We start from the raw sequence: 23,705 nt of genomic DNA, 5'->3' as shown, positions 1-23,705 counted from the left end.
CAAGGAGAAATAGATGGAGGTCAGAAGACTAGGCAGAAGAGAAGTGCTAGGACCAGGCAGAATGGCGGTTTGGGAGGCAGGCATTGGGGCTCACTGCCTGTAGTTCAGTGCCTGGGGAAATAAATGTAGATGAGGGGGAAGCAGAGTACAAACCTGCAGGAAAATAAGAATATGCTTCTGGAGTGCTCAGGCATGGAATGTAGCTTGTGAGACTCAAGAATGAATCCTGTTTTATTAGCTATGTGATTTTGGCCAAGTTATATAACATCTCTGAGTCTCAGGTCCTCATCTGTAACAGTGTCTTTTGGTGAAGAGCAAATATATGTAAAATGCCTGGGGCAAAGATCTCCCTCCATGACTTTTCTTCATCTTGCTGCCCCCCCCCCCCCACTTTACTTTCATGAAAATTGGAAGTGTTTCTTTGTTGAGGCCAGGAAGAGCCTTTCTCTGTCCTTATCTCATCTTTGCCTTCTCCTTTGCAGAGGTTTAAGGCGATTCTACCTTCTTCAGGGAGAGCTCTGGGCTCCAGGTAAGGTTGGAGAAAACCCAGGCTGGCAGTTAGACCCTGGTTGGGCAACAGCCTCAGGCCGCTGGGCCCTCAGCTTCAGGGCTTACCCTGGTCATATTCAAGGGGCAGAAAGGAAGGAACCCCTTCATCTGGCTTTCTGGGCCCCAGCTTCTCTCCCCTTCCCAGCAGGGCCAACTGCTAGTCTCTTCCATCCCACACCATGACTTCCTTGACCTGTTTTTACTCCTCTTGCTGCTCAAAACTCAGGCACTCAAGAATTCTTCCAGTTCTCCTCTCTTTGGACCCCACAGCACCCAGATTGCCTGGATTCTACTCCTGGTTTCAACACTAGTTAGTGACCTTGGCATGGAGCCAAGGCTCTTGGAGCCTCTGGTTCCCTGTCTATAAAGTGGGGATAATAATGGAACCAATAGCATCAGGCTTGTTGTGAGGTTAAGAAATTCCTTAAAAAAGGGCACCTGGACGGCTCAGTTTGTTAAGCATCCAACTCTTGATTTCAGCTCAGGTCATGATCTCAGAGTTCATGGGGTCCAGCCCCACATCGGGCTCTGTGTTGGCAGCATGGAGTCTACTTGGCATTCTCTGTCTCCCTCCCCCCCCCCCCCCGCCTCTTTCTTCTTCTCAAAAATAAAAATAAATAAACATTAAAAAAAATGAAAAGAAATTCCTGAGAACAGTACCTGGCCCATGTTGTGTAAATGTTGGGTAAAAGCAACTATTATTATTGTTATTTGATGGCAGCCCTATGGGGGCAGCAGAAGGTCAAGGAAACCGTGCGTGCCCTTGAGAAACTTACCTCACATAGATCATACTCGAATCCAGTCAGTACCTTCCCCCTTACCTTGGAATAAAGTCCAAATGCTCTACCACAACCTGGAAGACCTTGTGTGATCTGGCCCCTGCCTACCTCTTTACCTTATCTCATCCCACCCTCCCCCTTATCCTTCGTTTTCTATCCACACTGTCCTTTCTGTTTCTCAAATATGCCAAGCTCTTTCCCACCTCTAGGACTCTGCATGTCCTGCTGCCTCTGCCTAGACCACTCTTCCCCCACATGCTTTCCATCATCATGTCAAATTCTGCATTCTCAGAATGGCTTTCCCTGGCTTTCGAAGTTAAAGCAGCCCCCTTCTTCCATTCCCCTCAGCCCTCTAGCTCATAACACTGTTTCATTTTCTTCGTAGCACTAATTATCCGAAATTATCTTGTTTCCTTGTTTATCATCCGTCTCCTCCTAAAACGTAAGCTTCATGAGGCAGAGAACTTATCTGGCTTGTCCTCCTCTGCATTCCTGTTAGCATTTAGAATAGCGGCTGGCATATAGTAGGTGCTCAATAAATAGCTAGTGAGTGGATGAATGAACAGGGCAGCCACGACTGTAGAACAAATCTGAGTAAGCCCAGGGCCCTCCATGGGCAGGCACCAGTGCTGGGCTGGGGGAGGGACTTGCTGGGTCCAGCTCACTCTGATTCTCCACGTGTTGCCCAGGCCAGACGAGGTTCTCTTTGAAGGCAGGCTCCTAAGCCTAAACATTTTTGTACCTAAAGGGATAGTATAAATAGGTAGCAATCAGTACCATTATCACTTACTAATCAGGACACGGGAGCAGTATTCTGGAGACCCCCATCTGGGCCAGGCATTCAGTTGCTGGATCACAGGCAGGTTGTGATATAGAATGCACCCCCACCCCTGGGCTGAGGACAGCATGCATTTACCAGCAGGGGCAGAAGCATTTCAGCATTTTAACGACCAATGCCCCTACCTCACATCAGATGTGAGCAGATGAGCCTCAGCAGACTCTGCTGAGTCCTGTGGTTTCAGCATTATTTCAGGAGCTGGGGTCCAGAGCAGCTGAGCTGGTTGGCGCTTTTGTGTTCAACCAGGTTACCCCCTCAAAAACAAAAAACAAAAACCCTTCTACAAATGAGCAGAATGGTCCAGAGAGGGCCTAAAATCAAGATATGACCAGAGGCAGTGTCAGGACTTCAAGGCAGCAGGTGAGGACTGGGATGTCTTTTTGCGAAAGGGCAGGACAGTCCCATCCTAGCTTTCTGAAAGCCCCCAGAGCTTTTCTTGGCCAAAGGTGGGGATATTTCCATTACATCTCCCCTGCCCTTTCCTTCTGGGTGCCGATCCCTCTTCCCAGGGACTCAGCCAACCCCTCCTGGCTGCCAGTTGGGCCCAGGCAGGTGAGGACAGGTGTGCGGTGAACTTTCCTTTGTTTCCGCCTCCAGCATTCTTCCCATTGCCACCCCTTTCTCCCCACACCCCCAAGGATTCCCTGGAAGCTGAAGTGACTCAGGGATTCCAAAACTAGTTACCCCAGGAGGAAAACCCTCTGGAAAATGTTTCTCATGGCAGGGGATCACCCTAAGGAGTCTCACAGAGCTGCTACTGAGATAAGGGCAGAGGCTGAGCAAACCGGAGGGGTGGGGTGTGTGTGACTCAGAGCACAGGTTCTCAGGTCAGAACCGATCATCATAGTGGGGGAAAGGCCAACCTGAGGGGCGACTGTGTGCTTGGAGGGGGCCCCCTCTGCCTTTTAGGGGTTTCCTCAGAGGACATCCTGGTACAGAGGTAGGGGAACACCCCAAAGGCTTTTCCTGAAGGGCAATGGGGGTCTTTTGCAGCATCAATAAGTGAAACAAGTAGCTGGGATCATTTCCAGCTCTTCCGAGCACCCCTTCCTGGACAGGGCCAAGATGGGAAGATCTGGGCCAATGTCAGGTCTGTGGCTGTGATTGGTTTGGGGGACACCCAGAGGAATCCAGCTCTCGTGGGAGGGTAGTGCACCCTCAGAGCCTTTTCTGGGGTTGGGGGTTTCTCAGGAACACCAAAAGCCACCCTGGTGGCCATGTGCCAGACCAAATTCTGAGGAATAAGGAGCTAGAGCAGTGGATCCCAGCCAGCAGGGCTGAGTGCCTGAGTGGGCAGGAACATCCCATGGCCTCTGGCAGGTTCAAGTGAGACCTGTCCCGGCCCAAGCCTGGGTAAGTAGGAAAGCACATACTGCTGCGGGGGCTTCTCATCCATTTGCAGCTTACTGGGTGTCAGCACAGTGTGTCATCTCCATGCCAGGAGATTAGGTTTGGAGTTGCTCAGGGCTGGAGTGGAAAGCCAGCTCTGCCGCTCCCTAACTGCAAGCTTAGGTAGATTACTAAATTTCTTTGAGTCTTAGCTTTCTCATCTGTAATATGGGGATTATAGTTTCCACCTCATGGTCTTATTGTAAGGATAAAATGAGCTGGTGCATGTACAAAGCTTGGCACCATCCTGGCACGTGACACACAGGAGCTGAGGCCAGTGGCATGCAGAAATGAGAGGGCGTCAGGGAGCATAGCGCAGACAGTGGGTCAATGGGAGTGGGGTGATGTGTTCCCAGCCTCAGTGCTTTTCCTAAGAGCTCCTGCTCTCCCAGCCACCACCTATTTCCCCTAAGTTCCCACCTCACCCCTAATTCCAGGCTTCCCCCAAACCACCAGAACAGCTTCTCCCAATTTTCCAGACTGCCCCCTGTCCTCATCACTCCTCTGCTTTGGGGCTGCTCTGCCCTACAACATTTGAAGGATTCCTCCTCATTCTGCAGTTTAAGTTCTTCCTGGTTCCCTTTGTTTATTTTCTGAGTCCCTGGTTACTAGAGGAGTATTTTCTAAGGGAAAGTACATGCAAATCAGAAAACATCATTCTAGAGACCATGTCTGTGTATGAGTGTGTTGGGGTTGGGGGGGTTGTGGGTGTGGGGGATGAGGGGGGTCGATGGGCAAGGATGGAGGGAAAAGACCCGGAGGGAAGTAGGTGGCCTGCTGTCAATGCAGTGTATCCCAGGAGGGGTGACCCCTGGCTGACCCATGTCTTTGCGATCAGGTCTAGTTAAAGCATTTCTGAGCACACATGCTCCCCCAGTGGCCCAGGGAGCTGGGGGTGGGCTGAGGCTGGGTGGGCTTGCCCCATTGCCTGAGAGGGGCAGCTAACCTTGCTATGGCCTTTGTCCCCAATGCCCTGTGAGTGGGGGTGGGTAGGGGCAGATCTGTTCTGGAGGTGGGACCTCATGTTGGGTCTTAGTGAGGCTGTTAATTACCGAGGCCTTTCTCTTCGTGGCCTCACCTTCTCATTTATGCAATGGAAGCAACCACCTACATCTTCTTCCATCAGACCCTGAGCATCCAGTCAACAAACTGATGGGGTCAGGGTATTCCTGGCAGTCCTGTGGGGTTAGACCTGTATCCCTGGCCCAGAGAAGTTCAGGGAAGGGTGGGATGGGGGGGGTGGGGGGGTGGGGCAGCTACTGGAGAGGGCGAGGGGAAGTTAGGGAGTGGGTAATGGACAACAAGGAAGAAATCTTAGATGATGAGGGTCCTAGAAGTTGGGGTCATTGAAGGTGAGGAAGGTCACTGAAGGTCAGAGAACAGAAGGGTTGAGGGTCAACAGAGAGAGAGGGAAAGGTTCACTGAAGTGAGTGATCAGGAGGCTGTCTGAGAAGAAAGGGAATGGTGAAGACAAGGCCCTGGGTGGGAGCATGGAAATGAGGCTTCCTGAAGACAAACCAGATGATGTTCCCTAATTTGGAGTACCAAGCCAGCCAGGGAAATTCCCATAATGCCAATTCTCAATGCCCCGAATAGCAGAATACCATTAGTTTGACCCCATGCCAGGAAAGGTGCAAAGAACAAAGTGTCCCAAATAGGCTATCAAGGTGTGATGTGAATTATAACTTCCATGCAGATGGCATTTGAGCAGCTTTTGAAAACACTTTCAGGGTTTTTTGATTTTGTTTTGTTTTTTAATGTCAGGTCACTCCCTCCAAAAGGTTGTGGAAATAAATTTGAATAAACAAAACAGGTTTGCTGAAAATAAAACCAGGACGCCCAAGCTGCTCCAGTCAGCCTTCTTCCACAAGGCCCCACCTGTCAGCCAGTGCAGAACCTTGGCTGAGCGAGTAGCATCCATCATGAACCAGGTGAGTGCAAGGGGGCCTGGCAGGTGCTGAGATGTTGCTGTGGGCGGAGAGAGGCCAGGCTCTGGGTTTGGGGCTGGGGATCAGGTGGAGCTGGAAACCAGGATCTCAACTGGGAACAGCTGGGGAAGGAGTACCCAGATTAGTTGAGAGCAGGTCTCTTACTGGCCTTTTCCTATAGGTGATCGTGTTCTTGGTAATGGCCATGGGAACCCACACCCTCAGTATTCGGATCAAGAAGGACTGCATCCACTGGTCCAGCTGCTGCCCCAGCAAAGGGCAGAACCCCACTCATGAATGGCTGACGCAGAACACTGTGCTCATGACCCCGCCAGAGAGCGCTAGCCTCATCCACTCCCTAGAATCCTGCAGGGCCAGTGAAGATGGACCCCTCAACAGCAGGTCTATCTCCCCCTGGAGATATGAGTGAGTCTGCAGCCCCCTCCCAAATTCTTGCATGTGTTCCTGTCAGAGTATATGCGAGGGTCTGAGGAGTTCCACACAATTCCAGCCTGCCTGCCCCTTTTTATCTGAGACTCCATAAAGATTTGAGTGTTTCACAAGGCCTAGTCTGGGTAGCTCTGACTCTTATTGGGTGATAGCCAATTACCCAAGATTTCAAAGCTCAGCTTTTTCTTTTTTCTTTTCTTTTCTTTTCTTTTCTTTTCTTTTCTTTTCTTTTCTTTTCTTTTCTTTTCTTTTCTTTTCTTTTCTTTTCTTTTCTTTTCTTTCTTTCTTTTCTTTTCTTTTCTTTTCTTTTCTTTTCTTTTCTTTTCTTTTTGAGAGCGCACACATAAGGGAGAGGAGCAGAGGGAGAGACAGAGACAGAGAGAGCGAGAGGGAAAGAGTCTTAAGCAGCCTCCATACTGAGTGCAGAGCCCTACTCAGGACTTGATCCCACAACCCTGGGATCATGACCTGAGCCGGAATCAAAAGCCAGATGTGCAACTGCCTGAGCTACTCAGTCAGTTGAACCTTTGATTATGGGCAGTCTTACTCTTTCATTCGGTGTGCTACACATATATTAAAATTTTCTATTTGTGCCACGATGTAAAAAAATATTAGGAAGCACTGAAATCAGGACAACAAAACAATATATTAAAAATTAGGGCTTAAGGGATCTCTATCCTGTGTCTTCTTGGGGTGTCTGTGTTCCCATTCCCCATAAATGTAACTCTGGGATGGGTGGACAAGTTCAGGGGGAAGGGAGAAGGTCAGCTTTGATTGAGACCAGATCCAGGGAGAAGACTGCAGGTCACCATGCTTTGAAGTGGTCTTAGAAGTCTGGCTTGGTCCTGGGCTAAATCCAAAAGAGGTGGGAGCCCCTTTGGGGAGGCTGGGCGCCCGATGGCTGACTTGGCTGGGGTCCAGACCCCTTGTTTGGAGGCCATGACCCCCTGAAGACTACGTGGCTGATCTTCCCCAAAGTGTTCTTTGCGATACTTGTCCCACATTAATCAGAAATTAATGATGACAGTTAAGTGTGGGAAAAGCTGCTTGAGCCCTCACCCCTCAGAGATTCATAATGTGCTCAGAGCGTTAAAGGTTGCAAGAAGTCTGTGGAAAAGAAGGCATAAATTCAGTATTTCCCAAACTCATTTGGCCACAGGCCTCTTTTCTTGCAGGGTAGTTATGAGGGAACCTATTCTGGGAAATGCTGTGCCAGCTGAGCCCCAGCTCAGGAGGGCTTGTCTGTAGGAGAATGGCCTTACAACCGAGCGACTGTTTCCTGCTAGCCTTGGGGAGTCTCAGACCTTTGGAGCATCTACTTTTAAAGTCTTGTTTTGGCCACAGAATCCTTTCAGAATGAGTAAATAAGTGTTACCATGCACGCTTATGTGTGTTTATAATATATGCATGAAAAGTTTCTGGAAGGATGTGCAGAAAATAGTTGACAGTGGCTCCCTCTGGGGAGTGGGACTGGTAGGGAGACAGTGAACTTTACAGTTTTTTTAATACTTGGACGTAAGAGCAGTTTTTACTTTATAAAAGAACGCTGAAAGTGTAATGACATTTACAAAAAGAAACCTCATGCCTGAGCCCAGCATGACTATCAGATGGAAGGAGAGCCTGTTTGGTGGAGGCTGCTAGCCTTCCCCTGCCTCTGCAAGGACTCCCAGGCCCAGAAAACCACTCTTCTTTCCCCGATCCTCACTTACAGGAGGTGAAACAAATCCCAGAGAGGAGGGGGTGACTTGCTTAAAGTCACTCAGCAAGTGGGTGCAAGAGCTGAGACAAACAGCCAGGCCTGCCTCACTACATTTCCATGTTGGGCCCTCCCTGCTTCCGGCCCATCCCCTTGTCTGCCCAGCCAGTCTCCCTCCAGAGTCTGATGAGTGCCACCCCCGCAGGTTGGACAGGGACTTGAACCGGCTCCCTCAGGACCTGTACCACGCCCGTTGCCTGTGTCCACACTGTGTCAGCCTACGGACTGGCTCCCACATGGACCCCCTGGGCAACTCGGAGTTGCTCTACCACAACCAGACTGTCTTCTACCGGCGGCCATGCCCTGGGGAGCAGGGTACCCGTGACGGCTACTGCTTGGAACAAAGGCTCTACCGCGTCTCCCTGGCTTGTGTGTGTGTGCGGCCCCGAGTGATGGCCTAGTCATGTGCCCATAGCTGGTTCCCGGGTGGAACACTGGAACTGGGTGCATGACCACCTGCCATGGTGAGCCAGGAACCCGAATGCTCAACCCTTACAAAACACTACAGGAGCAGCAGGATTGTGGGACAGGGTGGAGGACTTTGGGAGGATCCACACGTTTCACCATTTGGAGTGGATGGGAAATGCAGGGTGAAGCAATGGAGCTGTTTATGCCTGCTAAAAGAGAGCATCCTGCATTTCCTCTTGGGAAAGGTCATAAAGGCCCTCCTCGTTTCTGGAGGCCGCCACCCCCATCTCTTCCTTTTCTCCCATCCCCAGCTGCCATGGCACAGCACAAGCACTTTCTTGCTACTTTCCTTGTTGTCAGTGGAGAGGCCCTCATTTCATTTGTTTGTTCATCTGTCCATCCATGCCTCCATGCCTCCATGCCTCCATGCATCCATCCATCCATCCAACACTCAGTGAGCATCTCCTTTGCACATACCTTGGTTCAGTTACTAGGCTCTGAGGAAGAGGCTGCTATTGAGCGTGGAGACATTTATCCAAATAAATAATGTGTATTTAAAACGGCCTAAATTGTCTTGGCGTCCCTGGTGCCTGAACACCAAGCTCCCCAGCCTGGTTCCTTCTCTTCCCCACCTTCAGTCCTTACCTACTGCCCTGTTCTTCTGCCTTCCAGAGTTTCTGCTGTGGCCTCCCATCCCTCCCCTTCTCTGGCTCCCTGGCCTACCCCTGAACACTGGGGTGGGGGTCAGGCTGCCCTCCTGGCATGCTGGAAAGACAGAGGCCCATTGAGGCACTGCAGCAGGCACACAGCGCCCCCTTGTCCCCCCAACAATCTGCCTTTGTCCTCAGTCTTGGCTGCTACAGCCTGGTCCTGGGGGGTGCTGCCTGGGCCGGGCTCCAGCTCCCACCATCCCTAAAAGGAAAAGGGAGAAAGGACAGCCAGGAAGAGAGGAGTTAGGGGAGGGGGATGCAAACTTCTTCAGGCCCGGGTCCTTGGGGGGCTCCTAGTTTAGCCCATTTCTCGGCTCACCACCTGGCTCCTCCCGGTTTCTTTGTGGACCTCCTCCTTTCCCCCCCCCTCCTCCCTCTCCCCTTCTCTGGGCGGGGTTGGTCTCCAGTAAGGGGAGGGCTGACCACTCCTCCCTGCCCCGCCCCACCCCTTCCCATGTGCTTCCTGGGGGGCTGTTGCAGGCCCCAGCAGGGGCACTCTGGGCAGCTGGGAGAAGACCCATCTGGGCAAGCCTCCCTGCGGCCCCACAGCCAGCCTGCCTACTTCTCTTTCAGGTTTCTCCAAGTGCCTCCCTGCTCCTGTTTGCTTCCCCATCTCTCCAGGTTTCCGTCTTCCCAGTTCCCTTCCTGGGCTGGTGGCAGTGGGGTCTGTGCCTGGTGGGCCCCACAGAGATGCTCAGTGCTCGGGATCGCCGGGACCGGCCCCCCGAAGAGGGGGCAGCTGCAGTGCTCCAGGGCTTCGCCGTGGACAAGACCTTCCTCTCCTCCCTCAAAGGCATCTTGCTGGAAACTGAGCTGGTAACAGCCACCTCCCCAACCTGGCGCCTCTATCTCTCCCAGTGTTATCCCACTCCTCCCTCTCCCCATCCCAGGGCCCCCACTGGGCTCACTCCTCAGCCGCCTCCTTTCCCAGGCTTTCTGGACACCCCTGCTCTCCCCAGCTGCCCTGCCCTCACCTCCTACCCTGCCTTCTTTCTGCCTCTCCATCTGAAGGCAGTTACAGCAGGTTTAGGTGCAGCAGGAAGAACTGAAGTTAGACCGGACATAAAAGGGCAGACTTCCTGCAGTCCCACTGTATCTGTTGTCTGCTCCCCATGAACATCTATTCTCAGGAAAGGATCTTCCCTTGTCACTTAGCAAGACCTTAGTGTAAACTTAAGTCCATTGCATATATGTCATCCTACATTGCCAGAGCCCAGGGACCCTTAAAGTCCATCTGCCTTCTAAACCTTGTCTCTGGGTGTAGAACCAAAGGCCTTGTTTTGGTCCTTGTTTAGAGGAGTTTCTGATATCTGGGAGTGGGGAAAGTATTATGGCATAGGGGGTCCCCTGGGGGTGCAGGACTGCTGTGGGCATGACTCCAGAGGCTGGAGTTCACCCTGTACCCTGTGCTTCAGCAGGACACCTCTTTTGTGGTTTCCATAGAATGGTGCTCCCTGGGGCAGTGCAGCTGGGCCACACTGCTGGGGTTGCTGGGATCCAGGGCAGGGGGAAGTGGGAAGCTGGAGACTTCCCTCAATGGGCAAACGCCCTGGAGTATGGCTCCCGGTACCAGAGATGGGGAGGCCTCCAAGGATGGGTGGTGGGGGCCAGCCTGGGGGAGTTCCTCAGGAGGGGAAGGCAAAAATCTGGCCATGCCTGTGTCCCCTTCCTGGCAAGCTTCACATATTTGGTCCCACAGGCCCTGACCTTCATCATCTTCATCTGCTTCACGGCCTCCATCTCCGCCTACATGGCTGCAGCACTACTTGAGTTCTTCATCACACTCGCTTTCCTCTTCCTCTATGCCACCCAGTACTATCAGCGCTTCGATCGGCTGAACTGGCCCTGTCTGGTGAGGGACCCTGCCTCCCCTACCATATTCTGGTCCCTTTCTTCTCTGAATCCTAAGTTTTCCTTTTCCCTCCCAGCCTCTCTCCTTTTCCTGGGTCAGTAAGGGGCCCAGCCCTGACCCTGATTTCACTGTTGTCACTGACAACAAGGATGCAGATCACTTAGAGTTGCTCTTCCACTCACCAAAGGTCCAGGTCCAGGTCCAGCCCTGCCCTGGCCCTCCTGGCTGGCATGCCCCAGCCCTGTGCCACCCAGGGCCTGGCTTCTTGTCCTGGTCTCTTTGCATTCACCTGTATCCCTTCCCTGGTTAGCAGTGGGGTCTCTGTCTCTCTCTCTCTTTCTCTCAAGTGCTTTATATTGTGTCCAGGGGTATCTCCATGCAGGGATTCATAGTGTCTGAGGGTCAAGCTGCTGACCAGCCTGGAAAACCTCAGGGTGATGTTCCCTTGCCCTCTGACTTCCCTTTGACCCTGCACCCCCGACCCCCCAGGACTTCCTCCGCTGTGTCAGTGCCATCATCATCTTCCTGGTGGTCTCCTTTGCGGCTGTGACCTCCCGGGATGGAGCTGCCATTGCTGCTTTTGTGAGTCCAGCCCCACAGAGCTCCCCAGGCCCTAAGGGCCTCTGGCTGGTGTTTGCACACTCTCTGTGCCTCCCCACAAGCCCAAGCCAGTGCCCAGGCCTCTGGCTCACACCTTGCCCCATACCACCCATCTCCTTCTGCCTAATAGATGGTGGCCAATGGCCTTTATTGTGCCATCCCTGATTCTACTCCCACAGGTTTTTGGCATCATCCTGGTTTCCGTCTTTGCCTATGATGCCTTCAAGATCTACCGGACTGAGATGGCACCCAGGACCACCCAGGGTGAGTGTCCGTGCTCTGGGAAGAGAAGATGCCCCCTCTATCCTTTGCTCCAGCTACCCCATCCTGATATGCCCTTCCCTGCCTGCCTCCATATTCACAGATGACCAGCAGTGACCCTGAGCTACCTGGCTCCCAGGCCCAGCCAGACAAAGGCAACAGTGCACATTTCCTTTGGTTTCACTAGCCCACAGCCTACTACCTCCCAGCCAGGCCTACAGAGATGGATTCTGGCCTGAGAAGTCACCAGATACTTGTCTGTGGGGCTCAGTGCTCTGATGAAGCTCCAACAGGAAGGAGGTGTTTTGGGGAGGGAGGGCAGGAGGAAGCTGGTCATTCCCAAATTAAAAGATTCAAATCCTACTGGTGAGTCTTTTTCTTCCCCAGAAATCAGGCAGATTAGGAAAGCCAGGGAGTATTCATAGAAATGCTGCCTGGAGCGGGTCATGGTCCCTCTTCTGCAACCAGGTCTGAGCAGTGAGGAAGGGCAGCTGCACTGAAGGTGCTGAAAACTTCCTTCAACACAAAACTTCCTCTCCACATTCTCTGTGTGCCAGGCCTTTGCGGAGTGCCTGGTGGCTGGGTTCCCAGAGTCCTGTGTCTGAGAAGGCACAAGCCTTCCCCATGTAAGTGCCCACCTGCCATACCTGCACACCCAGGTTTGTTGGTGGGTTTGGGACCAGGTGCTTGCCTGGGGTGTGTGTAGAGCTCCCCCTTGTGGTGTGGGGAGGACTTGGCCCACAGGCCACAGGAGCGAGGTCAGCCTGCGGCACCGGATGAGGGCAGAACTTCCCAAAATGCTGGCTCTGGAAGAGCCCTTAGACATCAGCTGGTCCGATGACTTCATTTCACAAAAGAGAAAACAAGCCTAGTCACAGGGAGCGACCTCTTTACTTGTGACAGAGCTGGGACTAGAACCCAGCTTGCCTAACACCTATCTGTAAGGGTGATCTGGATACTGTACTAAACTCCTATAGTTCAGGAAAAAAAATGGCCCAGCCTCATCTCCAGCTCCCTCCACCAGTGGGTCCAGTCTTCCAGCTTACCAGCGCCTCATCAAATATTTCCTGAGCATCTCCTGTATGCAGGCCCTGTGCCGGGCCCCAGGGATTCAGGAGTGACAGGTGGGCCTGTCCTTGAGCTCTCACAGACTGGGAAGGAGACAGGCTAGTCATGACTGCCCACATAAATGCTGTGGGAGAGTTTGACTAAGGGGGTTTGGAGAACAGGCACTGCCACAGCCCAGGAATCAGCCCTGCCTGGCCCATGATAGTCCAGCACAGCTGGGATGTCCCTGCATAGCCCTATAGATCCCACATGACCTAGCTCAGTGGCTTGCTCTACCTCTAACGCTGGTTTGCTCCCACCCTGAAATAACTTCCTTTTCTCTGGGGTGCTCCTTCCAGATGCAGCCCCCAACCCCAACCCCTGCCTGAACCTTGGAACTCTGGAAGAGCTGCTCTGCTCCCTTTGGTGATAATCATGGGTCTCTCTTGGTCTGACTGCTCCGATTTTCCTGTCCTCATGTCCTCCCTGGCTTCTCACCAGTACTGGCAGCCTCTCCAGAGCTAGAACCAGTCAGATTTTGTATTTTTCTGGTTTCTCCACATTCTCAGGGCTCCATGCACAGTCCATTCTCCACCCTTGGGGGAGTTGGGATCAAGGCTTCAGAGGAGGCATAGGAGGGGCTTAGCCAGGTCAGTTCAGGAGATGGGGCGCCAGGCGAAGGGATGAGAAGATGGTCAGGAGAACCTGAGCCCATAAAGCCCAGCAGGGGGCAGGCATTTGCTTGGAGCAGAATGGGAGAGGGGCCAGCCCTGTCTGTCCCCTGGGCAGTTGTATGACCTGGGCCAGACTGTCCCTGCCTGGTGGGAGCTCGGAGAGAGCGGGAGTGTGATCTATGGTGCGCACCTGCACATACACCTGTGCTCATCTGTGCCCGTTTGGAAGGCCAAAGTAAAACGATCAATGCCCATCTTTGGTCCACAGTGCCTGTTGATTCAGGGTCAGCGGCAGCTGGCTCCAGTGTCTCGGGATCCCCTCATGATGAGGGGCTGACCATAGAGGCTGAGGTCAGACCTGGGCCCCAGCTGACTATGCCTGAGGATGATAGGGAGTGGGGGGCACCCTGTGGGTTACTCATAAGGGGCCTGTGTCAACCCTTTTATGAACTTCCATCCCCAGTGAGCCCTGAGCCTCTCTAGTGTCAGTGGGAAATTCATTTAGGAGGGAATGGGTATCTCAGGACACCTGTAACCCCTGCAGTCTCAGAGCTGGGGTAGGTGGAGGGTAGCCTCAGCTTTGACACTAAAATTCTGTCTCCCAGCACATAGAATTAGCTCACCCCTCTGGTGCCTTTGTTTTCTCTCCTGACATTTCTCCTTCTCCTCCCTTGTATGGTTGACTGAGCAGAACTGGGACTCAGGGAGGACACCTCACTTCTCTGGGCCTTGGCTTCCTCCTCTGTAGATGTGGAATGCTTTGGTTCCCACAGCTCTGACACAGGGACAGGGACTCCCTCTTCTCAGGAGCTTTAAGAGCTCCAGGCTGGCGGTGGAAAGGACAGGGAGCAGGCAGAGTCTGGCACTCATCTTTATTACAGGTTGGCAAGAATGAAGTTCCAGAGGCAGTGTCACTCCTCATCATGCAGTTTTTGCTGAGAAAGGAATAAAAGGTGTGAGGGGGCAGCTGGCAAGAGGGAGGAAGGGTGTGGGGAAGAATCTCCAGGGCTTTTAGGGGCCTAAAGGGGATGCCTTTAGGGGGAGAGGTTCTGGCCTCAGGGATCTTGGTTCTCATTTGCGGGTCTTTGTAGTTTAGGGGGTGGAACTGGGCTTTCTTCAGAGGTGCCAGTCTGTACGGGCCACTCTGAGTAGGAAGGGGATTCTCAGGCATGGGAGCTATGGGACCCCCAGGTCTGTCACACTATAGGGTAAGGAGTGCCCACTCTGAGGGGCACTGATATTGGCGGGTGTGTTGACATGGGGTGACTAGTGGGGCCCAGAGGAGTGACCCACCTTGGCGCCGATGTCGCGGCTCTTGGCCCGCAGCTTGTTGACCTGGGACTCGGCGATGTCCGCCCGCTCCTCTGCCTCATCCAGCTCGTGCTGCACCTTGCGGAACTTGGACAAGTTGGTATTGGCCTGCTCCTCCTGCAGGGGCGGGGGTTAGGGCGGGGGAGGATGAAGTGAGAGGCAGCGGGGGTTGGAAATACTGAGCATCCCAATCTGAGGGACTCCCTGTCCCCGAGCTAGGGGCTTGGTGTTCTCACCCCCAACTATGTTCCCCTACGAGCTTTGCCAAGGATATCCTGCTCCTGGCTTGGCATCCTCCTCAACTTGCCCAGAATTCAGAATCCTTCATGGCCACCCACTGCCCAAGATGCATTAGACACTGTCTGGTCTGGTTTCTTTCAGAACCCAGCCTCACTGCACCTGCTCAACCAGAACTCTGATAGATGCTCCCAACTGCAGGGTTCCTGCACACATGTGAGCATTAACACCTTATTTGCACACTTTGCAGCCCACCCGGAGTCCTCCCCACTGCTCTATGGTCAGGTCCTTCTCTGGGCCCAATTCCATAGCCACCTTCCAGCCTTCAGCACTGTCTGGCCCCCTGGCCTGCTTAGCAGTGGCACTGCTTTCTCTTGGACCTACTGGTGTATGGATTATAAGCAGTTTGTAGGCAGGTCCTGGGTCTATTTGACCCAAAAGCATTGCTTTTGTTTGCTCAGGGTGCCTGACATAGCTCTGAGCACCCAGGGCACGTGGAACGTCCAGTCCCCATGCTGAGGCGGACACCTGCCAATTCTCACACATGAGAGGTATGTTGACAGAGAATGGAGAAAACCATGAACTCACTGCCTCCTCTGCCTGGCGCTTGTAGGCCTTGACCTTCAGTTGCAGCTTGTCCACCAGGTCCTGCAGCCGCAGCAGGTTCTTCTTGTCCTCCTCCGTCTGGGGGTGGATGGATGGGAGAAGCCAATTGAGAGGAGGAGCAAGTAGAATCATTGTTCCCTCCCTCAATATATCACTTTCCTCCCTAGGCCTTAGTTGCCTCTCCCTCCCATGGGCCAGGTCAATGAGGGGGTGGGGGATTCTACCTCTGTTGCTACTTATAGGTCAAAGGACCACAGCAAGGTCCTCAGTCCAGATCTAAAAGGCAAAGAGGGCTGTAGCGCTAAAGTTGGAAGTGGGGGAAGGGGCCCAGAACCAAACAGAATTATTTCATCTGATAACATGGAGACATCGGAGCTGTGTCAGTTCCAACCTGGAGCACTGTAGATGCTCCTGGCCAGTGGTTTTAGAGTGAGCTGAGAGGACTAATGAGGAACCCCGAACAAAGGGTATTATCATAGTCCAGACCATTCTGACCTATCATATATATATTGTACTGGGTCAGATTTGGGCACTGTACAGGATCGCTGTCACCTGATCATTCCTATCTCCACATCATTGCATGTGCTAGGATACCACTTGCCCTTAGGATTGCAGTACATCTGCAGTTCTATAGCTGTGTCTCCTTCTTGTGCCTCTCATATCCAACTGTCAAATGAATCAATACCCCCTTTCTCTGTCCTTCCTTCCCAGGCACACTGTGAAAACAACAGGTCAAGGGCAAAAGCTCTGAACTATGCAGATGCAGGTCTTAGAACATTTTGGGATCTTCTTTATCTAAGGCCTTCTATCTGTTGTTCCAGAAACTCCTTGGAAGATCTGAGTCTTTTCCCATCTCTGACTTTTATCCCTAAAGTGCTACACTATGTCCCCCCCCTTTCAGGCCAGTAGAAGCGTTCCTTGGACTGTGCTAAAGCCTTAATGGTAGCACTTTAGGTTATTAAAAAAAAATCCTGGGGCGCCTGGGTGGCGCAGTCGGTTAAGCGCCAGACTTCAGCCAGGTCACGATCTCGCGGTCCGTGAGTTCGAGCCCCGCGTCAGGCTCTGGGCTGATGGCTCAGAGCCTGGAGCCTGTTTCCGATTCTGTGTCTCCCTCTCTCTCTGACCCTCCCCCGTTCATGCTCTGTCTCTCTCTGTCCCAAAAATAAATAAACGTTGAAAAAAAAAATTAAAAAAAAATAAATAAATAAAAATCCTGAGGAAATTGCTGGTTAAAAGATTTTCAGGAAGTAGAGGTAGGTTCTGCATTCACTAGGAAAAATCATGGACTCAAGACAAATTGACTCCAGGGAATGTGAAAGAAAATTAATCTAAAGATAGCTTCTCAAGACATGGGTTCCAGGGGGGTCGGGTGGCATTCCTGGAAAGTGCATGTGCGTGGGGCCTGTGTGGGTTGGGAGGTGGGACTAGAGAAGCACTTTCACATTCGCTCTCAACTGCCCCCTAGAGCAGCTCCCATGCCCACACCTGGTAGGTCAGCTCCTTGATGCGGCGCTCACTCTTCCTCATGCCCTTGACCGACTCTGCGTTGCGCTTCTGCTCGGCCTCCAGCTCATTCTCCAGCTCCCGCACCCGGGCCTCCAGCTTCTGCAGCTGCTTCTTGCCGCCCTTGAGGGCGATCTGCTCGGCCTCATCCAGCCTGTGCTGCAGGTCCTTGATGGTCTGCTCCATGTTCTTCTTCATGCGCTCCAGGTGGGCGCTGGTGTCCTGCTCCTTCTTCAGCTCCTCTGCCATCATGGCAGCCTGGGGACGGGAGACACGTGTAAAAGAACAGAGGCCCGGGGCCTCTTGTCCCTTGAGGATCACCTTTTTCCCATCGTGGCGTTTGTTTCCCGAGGCCCTCAGACTCACGCAGCTACAGAGTCAACTTGCCACGGCACAGTGGCCTGGCCTGGACCCAGGGCCCCATGTCTTTAGCGGGGGCAGGAAGGGGAGCAGTCACTCACATCCGTGATGGCCTTCTTGGCCTTCTCCTCGGCGTTCCTGCACTCCTGCACGGCCTCCTCCACTTCAGTATGAAGCTGGGACAGGTCTGACTCCATCTTTTTCTTTTGGTTGATGAGGCTGGTGTTCTAGATACATGTAGAGAAAACTATCAAGTAGATACTTTGTTATTTGATTCTACACCTGTATCCACAGAAAATTAAAACCAGTCATTTTTTTAGTCTTGTTTTTATTTATTCCTTGTATCCTTTGTTATTGTGTATTCCATGTTTTGTATCAGCTTTCCCTTTTCTTATGAAAACGGATATGTTCTTGAGGTTTACCTAAAATTACTCAGCTCTGAAGAAAGACTTCAAGCAGCGAAAGGTCTGCAATTCTTCTCCTGACATCTTTCGTAATGTGTCTATTCAGGAGCATGAAAATATTGCAGGGAAAATGGGAACAACTTTTTACCAGGACAATATCCTGGAAATGATTACAGTTGCAGAAAGAATATAGTAGAGTAATGAAGAGGGGGTGGAGTCAGTGGATGATATCATTCCCACACATACTAGATTACAGCAAAAAGGCCCACAGGACCCTGCAGTAAGATGGACACGAAAACTCATTGCAGAGAAGAGCTGACGTCACTGTGTATGGGACTGCAGAAAAATGGTGTTCCGTTGAGAATATGGCTTACAAGTAGATGCACTTGTACTTCGTTAAATGCCCCACATCTCCCTCTACAGAGCAATCTGGGGGCTGTCCTCTAGATCAGGGATGCCAGATGACAGCACGCATTTCACCACTCCCAGATTTGTGACTTTGGTGGATCTCGCCAACCAATCACGACCCCATTAGCTTTTAAGTGTAGGCCCTCTTCTCAAGGTAGTGATTCCGACAGCCATGACTGACAGATGAGAGATGGCCCAACAGATGAAGCAATTTGCCATTCTGGTTGGACATACTCACTCAGAGCATCTGGTTCAGAAGCTTCTGTGGTGTCCCGGCCTCTGCCACTCAGCAGGTTTGTCCACACGGCCCCTGACCTCCTCACCTGGGAGTGCAGCAGCTGCACCCGCTCGCTGGTCTCGATCAGCTCCTGCTCCGCCAGCTTCCGAGACCGCTCCGTCTGCTCCACCACGGCCCGCAGCTCCTCCAGCTCAGCCTGCAGCAGGTTGTTACGCCGCTCCACGATGGCGATGTTCTCCTTCAGGTCGTCGTTGGCACGGACTGCGTCGTCCAGCTGGATCTGGGTGTCCTGCGGGGGAAAGCATGTGAGAGACCTGCACCCATCCCATCAAGCTTCCTATTTGGGGTCTGACACACCCTATGCCATGTTCAAACCCTCGGTCCAGTAGAGGGCAAAGGGGCACATCCCCTCATCTATTCTCTAGGCCTGGAAGCTGGACTGGTCCAGGACATGCTTAAGATCTGGTTGCTTTTCTTTCCTCAAGCCTCTAAGTCCAGGAGGTGGGTGGCTCCCACTTTCTCATTTGTGTCAGCCCAAGGCCCTCATCATACCTGTGGGCAGCTCCCTTCTGAGCGTCCCAACCTCTTTTACCTTCAGATGGGCCTGGGCAATCTTCAGGTGCTTCTGGGCCTCTGAGGCTGTCCTGTTGGCCTGGCTCAGCTGGATCTCCATCTCATTGAGGTCGCCCTCCATCTTCTTCTTCACCCGCAGGGCCTCGTTGCGGCTGCGTGTCTCTGCATCCAGGGAGGTCTGCAGCGAGTCCACCACCCGCAGGTGGTTGCGCTTGGCCTGCTCCATCTCCTCGTCCTTCTCTGCCAGCTTCCGCTCGATCTCTGCCTTGATCTGGTTGAACTCCAGCTGGGCCCGGAGGATCTTGCCCTCCTCATGCTCCAGGGAGGCCTGGGAGAGGGTGGGGAGAGAGGGTCCAAGGCAGACAGTCAGGGCACAGGGCAAGGTGGGGAGGGAGGCCAAAAGTATGCAGGGTATCAGCCAGGACTACGGCCTCTGGAGAGGAAGGCCTGGGAAAAGATGCAGGAGGTGAGACCTGCATCCCAGACCACCAGGGTGCCCTGGCAGAGGAAGTGCAGGATGCTCTGGGTTTCCTCTGTCAAGGAAAGGGTTTGAACCTCACAATTGCCAAAACACTCTAGTACCAACACTGCGTAATCCTGACCCTCTAAACATCATAGAAAAGTGGGAGATTTTTCGGGGCCCCTGGGTGGCTCAGTCGGTTAAGTGTCCGACTTCAGCTCAGGTCATGATCTCACGGTTTGTGGGTTCGAGCCCCGGGTCAGGCTCTGTGCAGACAGCTCAGAGCCTGGAGCCTGCTTCTGATTCTGTCTCTCTCTGTCTGTCTCTCTGCCCCTCCCTTGCTCACGCTCTGTCTCTCTCTGTCTCTCAAAAATAAATAAATGTAAAAAGAAAAGTGGGAGATTTTTATGACCACATATTCCAAACTTTATCTTTGTTCCTGGGTCACTTACCCTTTAGTGAAAAATGTTAGAAACCCCCTAACTCAGGACTTTCCCTAGGTTCTTAAAAATGAACAGTAATAATAGCAAATATATATTAAGTGCTTAAGTTTGTTACCTCATTTAATCTTAGTAATAACGCATAAAATCTTATTAGATATGTACAATTAATTCCATTAGAGATAAGTAAAAGAAGGTACAGAGAGGTTAAGAAACTGGCCTAATGACACAGTGGAGGTTCTGAAGCCAAATTTCACATTCAGATCTGTTTGACTCTGAAGCCCATTTAATGTCTGAGGGGTTATTATGATAACCACTTTATAAACATGATAGGAAACATAACCTTATGACTTATAATCAGACTGGGATGATTTTCTGGGTGCAGACCTTGGCTTTGGAGGTAGTCATGGGTACCAGATAGTAGGTAGACTAAAAAAGGAGCTAATAAATTTTGTCTTGGGGTCAGCACCACCCCCAGGTGAAGGAGAGTGGGGAGTCAGAAACAAGACAGGGTAGGTAGGAGAGGGTATGAGGTAGGGGTGTGGGCAGAAACAGCCTCTCACTTCTGCCTCCTCCAGGGCCGACTGCAGCTCCAACTTCTCCACTTCTAGCTGCTTGCGGACCTTCTCCAGCTCATGTGCATTCTTCCCTCCTTCTCCCAGCTGCTCAGTCAGGTCAGAGATCTCCTCTGGGGGTCAGAGGGCCAGAAAGCCCAAAGCCTGAGGTTTCCCTGCCCAGTGTGGCCCTCCCCGTCCCCCCCTCCCCCGCCCCTCCCTGGTCTCTCAGGCCTCAGCGCACCCTGAAGGTTTTTGTTCTCCCGCTTGAAGGTCTCCAGGTGCTCCAGGGACTCCTCGTAGGCATTCTTGAGCTTGAAGAGCTCTGTGCTGAGGGAGCGCGCCTCCTTCTGCGAGGACTCCAGCTCTGACTGCGACTCCTCATACTTCTGCTTCCACTCGGCCAGGATCTGCGGGGACCTGGCTCACTGTGTGGCCCCCAGCCCCGCCCCAGCCCCGCTCCAGGGCCTGCCCAGGTCCCTGGGCTGGGCTCAGCCTCCTCCCCTGCCCTCAAGGAGGAGGTCCCAGTCTTCACGGTGACGTTGGCCTCCCTGCTCCGCCCCTGGCTGCAGCCTCCAGCTCGGGCCCACCTTGTCAAAATTCCTCTGCTTCTTGTCCAGGGCTGCGGCGGCTGCATTGGAGCGCTCCACATCCACCATCAGGTCCTCGATCTCATTCTGCAGTCGGTGCTTGGTCTTCTCCAGGGATGAGCACTTGGCGTTGACAGCCTCCACGGCCTCCTCGGCATCCTGCAGCCGCTGGGCCAGCTTCTTCCTGCCCGGGGCAGTTAGTGTGTGTGTGTGTGTGTGTGTGTGTGTGTGTGTGTGTGTGTGATTCTACCTGGGAACAGTGGGACCTTGGAACCACCTCCTCCCCAGACCAGGTTGACGCAATCCTCCTCCCCACAATACCTTGGGACCCTGAACAGCCCTTTAGGCCCTGCGTCCCTGGCCTCGAGCAACCTAAGCCTGCCAGTGCCTAGGACAGAATGTCTTCCCTACGTGGAGTGAGCTCTGGGTGACAACCCCCACCCCTCCCCATACCAGGCTGATCGATGGAAGCTCCTCTGACCAACAAGCTTTTTGCTCGTCTTATACGTGAGCATCAGGTATAACCCGAGCCAAAAGCTCATGCGTCACAGGAAGTGAGTCAGGGCCAGCCAGGTTCACTCAGAACACAAGATCCAGGCTCCCTTTCAATCATCTCTGTTAGCCCCCATGCTCTTCCACCCTCCTCAGATCTCCTTCCCATGCCCACTCTGCCTGTCTTGCTCCTTCCTCTCTTAGAATTGGGTGGGGGACTGCCCTGAACTCACTTGGCCTCTTCGAGCTCTTCAGTCCTCTGGATGGCATCTGTCTCGTACTTGGTCCTCCACTGGGCCACCTCTGAGTTGGCCTTGGACAGGATGCGCTGCAACTCAGCCTTGGCCTCTGTCTCCTCCTCGTACTGCTCCCGCAGCAGGTCACAGTCATGTCGGGCTGACTGCAGTGCATGGGCCAGGGCGTTCTTTGCCTGGGGAGGGTTGGGCACTGACAGACAGGCTCATTTCCAAGGAAGGGAGGAGGGAATGCCCCACCACCATCATTCTCTAGATCCTTTTCATATCCATGGACTTCAAACAAGCCCAGCCTCAATTAGAGTGAGGGCTGGTGTGGAATCTCAGCATCTTGGAGTAGCCTCCCAGTTTGCCCACCCCACCCCCTTACAAATAAGGAAAGAGGCATTCGATGATGTTGAGGTGTGGCTTAGCTGGAGTGTAGAGGAAGCTAGATTGGGGCTCTTTCCACCACAGAGGATTCTCTCCAGTCTCTAGGCCCCTATTCCTGGTCTTGATGTTAATTGTCCAGCACTGCCATCAAGCCTGTCCCACTGTCCCTAGCTGCGCCTCACCTTGCCCTCCTCCTCCAGCTGCCTCTTGAGGTCCTCCAGCTGCTGGGTGTAGGAGAGCTTGCCTCGGGTCAGCTGGGATATCAGTGCCTCCTTCTCATCCAGCTGCCGAGACAGCTCCCCTGGAGGTGGGAACAAGAGGGAGGAATTTGTGGGCCACGGAAGGGGGCAACTGGTACCTGACCCTCAGGAAGGTGCAGGGCTGGTGAGGGGCACCCACCGTTTTCAGTCTGCAGCTTAGCTCGCTGGGTGGTGAGGTCATTGAGGGAGCGTTGGGTCTCTTCCAGCTTTGCACGGTACTCATTGGCCTGGTCCTCCAGTGTCCGGGACACCTTCTCCAGGTTTGCCTTCAGGCAGTAAGGGACAACTTGTCATGGAAAGGGACTGGGTGGACCAGAGAAAGGATGGGAAGGCCAAGGTGGGGAGAGCACAGGGATCAGGGGGGTGAAAAAGAGAGGTGCTGACAGGAACAGTCTGAAAGGGGTACATGAACTAAAGGAGAGATGGTGAAGAGCTGTGGGCAGAAGGAGGGAGGGTGAGGGAGAGAGCAAGACAGAGACCAAGAGGTGATGAAGGGGTGACGATGAGAAGAGAGGGCAGAGACAGTGGAAGGAAGGCTACCGAGACAGAGAAGGGGGCAAGAAGGGTGAGAGGGCAGCCCACCTTGGCCTTGATGATCTGCTCCATGTTGGAGGTGACATCATCCAGCTCCAGCTTGAACTCGCTCTTCTCCTTCTCCAGCTTCTGCTTCACACGCTGCAGGTTGTCGATCTGCTCACCCAGCTCGGCCACGCTGTCGGCGTGCTTCTTGCGCAGGGCCGCCGCCGTGGCCTCGTGCTGCAGCGTGGCCTCCTCCAGGTCCCGCCTCATCTTCTGGAACTCGGCCTCGCGCTTCTTGTTCATCTCAATCTGCACGGACGTGGCCCCGCCGGCCTCTTCCAGCCGCTCGCTGATCTCCTCCAGCTCCCGGGACAGGTCTGAGCGCAGCTTCTCCACCTTGGCCCTGGCGGTGCGCTCAGCCTCCAGCTCCTCCTCCAGCTCCTCGATGCGAGCCTGGGCCGAGACACAGAAAGCTCAGACCCACCGCCTGCAGACCCCACCCCAGGGCTCTAGAACACGCAGGTCTCTCCAGAGCAATGGTTCTCAACTAGGGAAAGTTTTGTGCCATGGGGGATAGTTGGCAATGTGTGTAGACATTTTTGCTTGTCATGACTTGCCATCTAGTGGGTAGAGGCCAGGGGTGCTGCTAGACATTCTGTGATGCACAGACCATCAATATCAATTTGGTTGAAGCTGAATCCTCAAAGCACTTCCTAGAGACATTTAGACTCAGTCTGAGAATCTGCAGCCCTGAATCCAGAGAATCTGTGTTCAGATGGGGATTCGGAGCTGCTGTGAGATCCTGAATCTCAAAGATTCCACAGATTCACTAGACTCTGCTCTGCTAAACATAAGGCAGGAAAGCTGGTGCTTGTATCTTACA

At 53.1% G+C, this 23,705-nt stretch overlaps 3 protein-coding genes across 5 annotated transcripts in view; 2 read left to right on the top strand and 1 right to left on the bottom strand.

Moving 5' to 3' along the window:
* Window positions 1-421: 421 nt before the first annotated feature.
* On the top strand, window positions 422-8,949 carry IL25 (interleukin 25). 2 transcript variants are annotated; one of them, XM_086710118.1, is made up of 4 exons: window positions 422-529; window positions 5,320-5,486; window positions 5,665-5,909; window positions 7,835-8,949. In XM_086710118.1, the coding sequence occupies exons 2-4, from the start codon at window positions 5,478-5,480 to the stop codon at window positions 8,088-8,090; spliced, it is 510 nt and encodes a 169-aa protein (XP_086566244.1). In that variant the 5' UTR covers window positions 422-529; window positions 5,320-5,477; the 3' UTR covers window positions 8,091-8,949. The 2 variants fall into 2 exon arrangements, with proteins under 2 accessions (XP_086566244.1, XP_025775070.2); XM_025919285.2 differs by lacking the exon at window positions 422-529 and having other exon boundaries at window positions 4,875-5,486.
* A 420-nt stretch (window positions 8,950-9,369) lies between these two features.
* CMTM5 (CKLF like MARVEL transmembrane domain containing 5) lies at window positions 9,370-11,883 on the top strand. Of its 2 annotated transcripts, XM_025919286.2 has the most exons (5): window positions 9,396-9,623; window positions 10,507-10,659; window positions 11,149-11,241; window positions 11,439-11,523; window positions 11,624-11,883. In XM_025919286.2, the coding sequence occupies exons 1-5, from the start codon at window positions 9,498-9,500 to the stop codon at window positions 11,635-11,637; spliced, it is 471 nt and encodes a 156-aa protein (XP_025775071.1). In that variant the 5' UTR covers window positions 9,396-9,497; the 3' UTR covers window positions 11,638-11,883. The 2 variants fall into 2 exon arrangements, with proteins under 2 accessions (XP_086566243.1, XP_025775071.1); XM_086710117.1 differs by lacking the exon at window positions 11,149-11,241 and having other exon boundaries at window positions 9,370-9,623.
* A 2,213-nt stretch (window positions 11,884-14,096) lies between these two features.
* LOC112855700 (myosin-6) overlaps window positions 14,097-23,705 on the bottom strand; it is a 26,403-nt gene continuing 16,794 nt past the window's right edge. Inside the window, exons 25-38 of the mRNA XM_086710119.1 lie at window positions 22,886-23,275; window positions 22,443-22,569; window positions 22,226-22,344; window positions 21,651-21,847; window positions 20,926-21,109; window positions 20,580-20,745; window positions 20,345-20,469; window positions 18,901-19,209; window positions 18,394-18,597; window positions 17,360-17,485; window positions 16,881-17,156; window positions 15,378-15,473; window positions 14,535-14,669; window positions 14,097-14,176 (exon numbers count right to left, since the gene is read on the bottom strand). Of these exons, the coding sequence (XP_086566245.1) occupies window positions 14,153-14,176; window positions 14,535-14,669; window positions 15,378-15,473; window positions 16,881-17,156; window positions 17,360-17,485; window positions 18,394-18,597; window positions 18,901-19,209; window positions 20,345-20,469; window positions 20,580-20,745; window positions 20,926-21,109; window positions 21,651-21,847; window positions 22,226-22,344; window positions 22,443-22,569; window positions 22,886-23,275 (2,478 nt within the window). The 3' untranslated portion in view covers window positions 14,097-14,152. The remainder of the gene's footprint in view (window positions 14,177-14,534; window positions 14,670-15,377; window positions 15,474-16,880; window positions 17,157-17,359; window positions 17,486-18,393; window positions 18,598-18,900; window positions 19,210-20,344; window positions 20,470-20,579; window positions 20,746-20,925; window positions 21,110-21,650; window positions 21,848-22,225; window positions 22,345-22,442; window positions 22,570-22,885; window positions 23,276-23,705) is intronic.

The sequence above is a fragment of the Puma concolor genome, chromosome B3 (genome assembly GCF_028749965.1).
Source record: "Puma concolor isolate L17-30 chromosome B3, mPumCon1.1.hap2, whole genome shotgun sequence".
Classification (NCBI taxonomy): domain Eukaryota; kingdom Metazoa; phylum Chordata; class Mammalia; order Carnivora; family Felidae; genus Puma; species Puma concolor.
The sequence above is the reverse complement of the archived record's forward strand: the minus strand, read 5'-3'. Positions and strand labels throughout refer to the sequence as shown.

Coding starts and splice junctions, on each gene's coding strand:
- IL25 (XM_025919285.2), top strand. CDS start 5,313: ATGTCAGGTCACTCCCTCCAAAAGGTTGTGGAAATAAATTTGAATAAA. Junction 5,487..5,664: donor TAGCATCCATCATGAACCAG/GTGAGTGCAAGG, acceptor CTTTTCCTATAG/GTGATCGTGTTCTTGGTAAT. Junction 5,910..7,834: donor ATCTCCCCCTGGAGATATGA/GTGAGTCTGCAG, acceptor CCACCCCCGCAG/GTTGGACAGGGACTTGAACC.
- CMTM5 (XM_025919286.2), top strand. CDS start 9,498: ATGCTCAGTGCTCGGGATCGCCGGGACCGGCCCCCCGAAGAGGGGGCA. Junction 9,624..10,506: donor TCTTGCTGGAAACTGAGCTG/GTAACAGCCACC, acceptor TTGGTCCCACAG/GCCCTGACCTTCATCATCTT. Junction 11,242..11,438: donor GAGCTGCCATTGCTGCTTTT/GTGAGTCCAGCC, acceptor CTACTCCCACAG/GTTTTTGGCATCATCCTGGT.